The following is a 7,540-nucleotide window of genomic DNA, read 5'->3' on the forward strand; positions in this document are numbered from 1 at the left end:
AGATTGAAATGAACTAAAACAACAAGAAAGTAAAAACATGATTTGAAAAACAAGACATGAAATTAAACATACCAAATGGTTTGGATCCTAAGACAATGGATGGTTTCTTTCTCCCTTGCTTTTGGGTTATATACACCTATTTTTGCCAATTACAGATTTGTCATTCTTCATTACAAGGTGGACACCTCACACTTCTTTGCTTTTGCTTTTATTTTTTGGTTTCTTCTTGACCAAGGTAGGTTTAGGGAGAAAGTCATCATATTTTGAGATAAGGGCCTCCATCTCTAGTCTTTTGATTTGAAGGCTTTGACTTTTAACTTTGACCGTTGACTTTGATCGGTTGACTTTGACTTTTTCAGCATTTTTCCATAGCAGCTACTGGTCTTTATAATAAGCTTGATTCAGGCTCCTTTTGATGCTACGATACAACTTTTATGATAAGTGGTCTGAAATACTCCTTAATATGAAAAAGGCAATAAAAGCTATGAGTTGTGTTTTCGTTAAGCATAAGAGGGACTGTAATGCAACAATATACGGGTAATGAAACGCACATTTGGGAGTTGATCACGCACCACGAAACCATTTCAAAGAAACCTCAAATTCGCACTTAAGCCAATTGCATTTGAGATCATTCACAATTTTCTAAACCTTCCCAGTAAAGAGACTTTACCCAATATAGAAACACAAGAGTCCATTATTTCAGTAGTTGAGAAACCTGGTCTGTCCTATTCCCCATCATTTGAGCCTCATGAAGGACATATAATACCAACCTCTCACTTTTTTGAACAATTCAAAAATGACGGGTTATTGCGTAAGTTCCATGATGGGTTACCCAAACATTCTCTTATCATTTTGCATATTATACTCCACATACATCATCTCATTCTCACTACAAGAAAAATGACTTTTGGCCATAGGTACAAGTTAGCTTTAGCCACGGTCTATGGTTGTGGCAGAGTATCTACGGTCTTTAGCCGTGGCTAAAGCTTTTAGCAGCTGTGGGCAATTACGTGGGTGGTTTGAGTTTAGGTAAATTTTTGTCCACGATCATGTTTCTTTTTCTTTGAACCGTTGATGTAAATCTGTGTTTTTGTATCTGTTGATCTCTTGAAAAGTAAAGAAGCGCGAAATGAAATGTATCACTGCGAAATATTCGACCAAATAGAAATAGGTAAACCTCTCTCAATTTTCTTCCCCCTCTCTCTCTCTCTCTCATGCCATCACAGATATGGGCGGCAAGAAGAAGTGGGTATAAGGTCGTCTCTCTTCTCACTCCCCCATTTCTTCTTCCTCATGTCTCCCTTTGCCCTCTCACAATTTTACTTTTTACAGTTAGGGTTTACCAATTTGGCCTTGAAATCACTCTTGCTATAAAACTTTGATTTGTTTGCAATTCTGTTTCACTTATAGGTTTTGTTTTGATTTCGTATGTTGCACTGTTTTTTTAACGAAAAAGGATTTGAGATGGGTTTTGTGTTTTTTATTTTTATTTTTATGGACGTTTGGGATTATTAAACGTTAATATATGTTCTAACACTCTCATGTGGAAAATGTACAGAAATGGTGGAATGTACAAAGAAAATTGCAAAGCTTGATCTAGAGCTGACTGTGGAGGAGTGGAACCTCTTATCTGTGGGTTACAAAAATGTCATCGGTGCTTGTCGTGCTTCATGGTGCATTATGTCTTCAATTGAACAGAAGGAAGAATCGAAAGGAAATGAACAGAATGTGAAGTTGATTAAGAATTACCGAAGTAAGGTGGAGGAAGAGTTGTCCATGATTTGCATTGACATCTTGACCATCATAAATGAACACTTGATCCCTTCTGCCACCTTGGGAGAATCAACTATTTTCTACTACAAGATGTGAGTCTTTTTGGTTTCATATATTTTATGTTGAATCAGTTCCTTTGGTGGTCTGATTAGGTATGGATAAGCTATTATGCATTAGCTTATATATTATTTGCACCTGTTAATCACTCAGTCCCTTTTTTACTAGGAATATATAGTCCTCTATGTGATGCGACACATCTTAAACATAGACAAAATTCCCTAGTTTGTCCTTATTAATAGCTAGAAGGAACACTTGAGAAGCCCTTCAAATGATGTTAAGACTTTGAGTTAATGTTTATGGTTGATTGGGAGAAAAGATTTATTAGACTAAGAAGGTAAGCAAGTTGTTTCCTAATATTTGAATGGGGATTATCCTTGAACATTAATCTTGGCCTGCACAATATACTAGATCCCTTTGGTCAAAGTAGGACATACGGTTGTTGACAAGCAATCAGTCTATTCTGATTTGGTTAGAGGAAAATATGGTAACAGTTTTTGTGTTAACTTCAATGCAGGAAGGGTGATTACTTCCGCTATCTTGCTGAGTTTAAGACTGAGCAAGATAGGAAGGATGTTGCTAACCAGTCATTGAAGGGCTACCAGGTATTTCCTTTTGATGACATTTTAATGAAGCATTAATTTCTTAAGCTGATGTTTAATACACCTTTAATGTATTGTCATTTCCTCTGTGGTTGTACCTTGTCAAGGCTGCTTCCAACACTGCAAGTACAGATCTTTCCCCAACCCACCCAATTCGTCTTGGTTTGGCCCTTAATTTCTCTATTTTCTACTATGAAATATTGAATTCCCCTGAGAGGTAAATCTGTTTCCCGATCTTCACATGGCTAGCAGTTAACATAATGATTTTTTCTCCCTTACAATTGTCAGGATGTGTTTGTTATTTTATATCATTATCTCGATTCCAAAAGACATGGTAAGTCTTGTACCACTCTCTCTCTCTCTTCATTGTCTTATTTCATCGAAAAACTAAGATAAAGGGAAAAAAAAAAAAAGGTTGGTGGTGATTGACAGTAGTTAGAAATGTGGCGAAGTGTATCTCGGCAAATTACATCATCCTTAACAAAGAAACATTTTGTTTCTAGATTCTTCTCTTCTGGATCGGTAAGTCTATGAAATATATATATCATTTTCTGATTTGATTGAAATTTGTTATTGTTAATGTTTGTTTGTAGAATGGAGGAGGATATACAATAGTAGATCATACGTACGACGCGATTCAACTCAGTGAAAAAGTGAAGCCTCTCATTCAACTTTTTTTTTTTTTGCTAGGTAAGCATCTCATTCAAATTGTTTTTCATTGCTAATATTTAACAACATCTAACATCCATCACGACAGATGTCATGTTTCTTCCTTTATATTTTGTGTTTGCTTCGTATGATTAGTATCTCATACAGTTGCATTGCGCAATGAAACCATGACCGCATGATAGTTCTAGACAATGTGAGTTTCAATATTGTTTGTCTTGAATAGTAGGGTAGGCTAGTCAGGTGGTTTCCACACTTAGGGGTTGGTTAGGGTGGTCTTTGGGTTTTTCCTTATACCAAAGTGGTGCTGGCAGTGAAAAGATCAACATAAAATCATATAGTGGACTGGTACTTGTAGTGAGGACTGGAAGTGGTGCTAGAAGTGAAGCTTTGTTGTACTCTTGTTTGACAGGAATTCATGCAATAATTCAAGATAGTTGGGTTTAGCCATATATCAAAGTCAAATACCAATGTAGATGTTTTCTTAGGAGTGAAGCTTGCTTCAGGTAAGTATTTAGAACATTTATAAACCTTGAACGTTGTTTTAATTAGAATTGAATGTGTAAGCTAGTTAGCTTTTATTTAGATAATGTATGAGTTCATGATTACCATATGTTCGTACCTCATGTATACGATTAAATAATTTGCCTCATGTATCCGATTAAATAATCTGTCTTCTTTTGATGGAACTTCAACATTAATGTGTTTTGTTAGTTGGATGATTTTCTAGTGACTATTTTAGTACTTTCTCTACTTATACTTTTCTTAGAATGAGCAATTTCTTAGAAGCAAAGAAGTTGGAGTTAATGACTAATTACGATGCAGCGTTTGGCAGGGATTAATTTGTACAACGTTTTACAACACGTAATGGTTAGTGCTTTCTCTTTCAATTAATATTTGATATATCACACAATTTTCTGTGCGAATGGTGTGTCGTTTTAGTTCTAATGGTTGGCTTTTATATGGCTGTAGCTAAGTCTTCAAAGCCTAGTCTCTAAGGTAGGATACATGATGATGAGGTACAACCAAGTGAACATAAGTATGCAGACTTTGATCCGACACAATTGAGGTGTTGTTTAGATGGTTAGGAATGCAGTCTACCGAGTTTAGGCACTATAAATGGTGATGTTTTCATTTTTTTGGGAATTCTTAATAGTTTTCAAATTTCTTAAAGAGTAGTTAGTATTATCTTTTTTTATGTAAGTTTGGATTCCTAATTGGACCTGCTTTGATGTAAAAATATTTATGTTAAGTACTGTATATGAAAATTTAAATTGTGGAGAATTATGATTCTCAGGGGTTTTTATTGAAATGGTAGATCTTATGATATGAACTGCAACCTGCAAGTGTGATATAAAGGTGCTGGAACAATTTTTTTTTAAACAATTGAAAGCATTTGCCACGGCCTTCAGCCGTGGCCAAACAAGACATCCAGATACTCAAAGTAAACCACCACGGCTCATTTAAGCATTAGCCACGAGTGCTAGCTGTGGCAAAAGAGTCATTTGCCACGGCCCTTGGAACGGCTTAGAACTGTGGGCAAAAAACAAGTTTTGGCCACGGCTAATATCCGTGGCAACAGATTAGCCACAGGCGCATTGGCCACGGTCGTGCAACAGCTAATGACCGTGGCAAAAGCTCTTTAGCCACGGTTAATGGCCGTGGCTAATACTCAGTATTCTTGTAGTGTCTATTTGGGGGTAAATGCTTTAATATATTTTTCTAGATTGATCCCCAACTGTTTAGACTATTAGTATATAGTTAACAACATATCATCCATCTTATATGTATAGTCTTAAGGAATCTGATTTAAAACGACCCCACGTACATATAGTCTTGAATATCTGACTATAAAAGATTCATATTATGTTTTCTCAATGCATTCCATTGGAGTACATTATTAAGGTAGTCGGGCCCTCTTCTTGGAGTGTGTGGTTGTAAGTGATGTAACCTTAGTCCACGTATAACTCGCATATTCTTTGTAAAACACTTTTTACTCGTTGTTTGAGTAAGTGTGACCCTATGGAGTGAGTATACAATTTTATTTTTCCTTTTTTACATTTCTTTTTCAAAATAGTTGTTTTTCTTCGTTCTTATTATGAAAGATTCTCGATACATCAATAGTACATGATGTGATTTTTGCATAAACAAAACGGGCAATGGATTCCACATAGACCAACCCTTAGAAGTATGCAATCTCCATTTTTCTAAGGGCAGTTTGAGAATCAGTTATGTGTTACTAAGGGTTTCCCATATCACCATGCACTTTCTGTCTCAGTTTAAACCATATAGATACCAATTATCCCTTGCTCAACAAGATATCATCACTTCAACCAGAAGAAATCTGTGTTTTCAATGTACCAAATGCACCATTGAGGCAACACACACAAACCCAACCACCTCCAGGGTTCATTCACCGATCATGTCAACCACCAAATACATTCAGACAAGGACAAGGTACCTACAACAATCAGAACAGAGCATTGGTTTCATCCCATTTTAACCACAACTACCAAAGAGACCTAGTTCCACCACCTACTAGTGTCCACTTAGATAAACCCTCATATTACGTCTTGTGCAGTAAATCCCCCAACACACATATAACTAAAGCCAAAGTCTAACTGGATTGGGTTCAATAAAGAACCGACACGAAAATTGCCTAAGATCACCTGTTATGGTTTGTTTTAAAAATTTTAAGTTAAGAATCAATGTTTTTGGGTATGAGTATCTGTATAACATCTCTACATAGTTTTCAAAACCTGAGGATATAAAAGTGAAAATTATAAGCCCGAATACCTAAAATGATACCGGATCAACTTATAATTTTACCTTATTATCAAACTCTCTATATGATTAGAGATACATTTTGATTGAGAAAAACAATTACTCTTAAAACACACATACACACACACACACACACACACACACACACACACACACACACACACACACACACATATGTTTAGATAGTTGTTTACATACATTACATTTCGCACTTGTTAGTGTAATAATAATCATGTATGCATGTTAGATTTTCTCTTGTGAAATTTGGTATATGAGTAGAAGGTAATACAAATACATCGTGCCAAAATTTTCTATTTTTCTTTTTTCTGCATTACATATGTTTTCAAAAATACAAAAACCCAAAAAGTTCATAGTAGAATAATTATCCCTAGTACAATAAACCATGTATTTCTCGTTCTATATCAAACAACCCAAGCCCCAAACTTATTTAGGGGTGGCATATTTTCATCATGAAGAACGGAATACAAGTGTATCATCATTTTTGCTTATGTTTCTATGGTAATCTCTTTTCTTATCTCTTCATACTTTGAGGACAAAACATATTTTTATTTGGGGGTGGTATAGTAACATGTTGCGAAAACTAGACATTTCTTATATTAGATATAGTATTATATTTCTTCCTTTCTAAAAAAAAATTTGAAAAAAAATCAAAAATATTTTTCTGTTTAGTATTAAAAGTCTTGTTTCCTTTTTCCATGATGAATAAAAAGTTTAGAAGTCTCATTATAGCAAAAGAGTACGAATTCGTTCTTCGAACTTAGACTAATATACGTACAATAGTTTCTGCATCTTTTCATGAATGGCATGCATAAACATTTTGTTATATATAACAGTGAGTTTCCAAGCTGAGACCAAGGTTAGAACAATTAAGTTCCATATCCTGTGAGAATCTAGCCAAAAGCCTCATCTGAATGATTATTGAGTGATGACACAAAGGATGTCTGAATAGAAAAGACCACATGTCCACTTGCTTGATCACCACGCCATATCTAAGGAGAGAATTTATGCCTTGTTTGAATTGATATGGCCAAATAAACGTTAAAACCCCAAAAAGATAGTTTTTCCTCTAGTTACTCCTTTTGAGTCTTCACCAATTTCTAAAAGCCTTTTTATTCTTCACCACAAATTCCTGGCCCGTTACAACATACTATAAAAAGCTTATCCAGCTGACGAGTTGAGAATTGGATGGATATCAGAAAAAGAGAAGAGAAGACCTTGTACAAAAATAGATCAATTAGTTGCTTCGAAAAGAAAATAAAGAGAAGGAAAGAAAGACCCATAAAAAATACCAAAACTCAAAAAAAAAACACACACACACACAAATCAAAGGAGTCAAAAATCGAATCTCTCAAAAGTTCAAAATAAAAAATGAGACGATATCATAAACAAAAGTAAAGTTAGAACTCCCAAAATTTCAAAATCATATAGAGTCACAAAGCCAAAGGGCTAAAGAATGAATCACAATTCGGAAGCAAAAAACCAAACGAGGTTCTTCTCTAGTTACAAGCATCTTGAAGACCCAATTTCTCAACTTATCAGATATATGTTTTCCCCTTCCTTGTTCTTTTTAAACCATCACCCTATCCCCGTAACTCATAATAAAATACCTCTAGCTCAATTAGGAATAGGATGGTGTG

The 7,540-nt window shown here is 35.1% G+C and overlaps 1 protein-coding gene across 1 annotated transcript; it reads left to right on the top strand.

Moving 5' to 3' along the window:
* Positions 1–1,560: 1,560 nt before the first annotated feature.
* Positions 1,561–2,789, top strand: LOC147517175 (14-3-3 protein 7-like). Its single transcript, XM_086594655.1, has 3 exons — positions 1,561–1,865; positions 2,348–2,435; positions 2,540–2,789. The coding sequence occupies exons 1-3, from the start codon at positions 1,561–1,563 to the stop codon at positions 2,651–2,653; spliced, it is 507 nt and encodes a 168-aa protein (XP_086450781.1). The 3' UTR covers positions 2,654–2,789.
* The last annotated feature ends 4,751 nt before the right edge of the window (positions 2,790–7,540 follow it).

Source organism: Coptis chinensis, chromosome 2 (genome assembly GCF_015680905.1).
Source record: "Coptis chinensis isolate HL-2020 chromosome 2, ASM1568090v1, whole genome shotgun sequence".
NCBI classification, from domain to species: Eukaryota; Viridiplantae; Streptophyta; class Magnoliopsida; order Ranunculales; family Ranunculaceae; genus Coptis; species Coptis chinensis.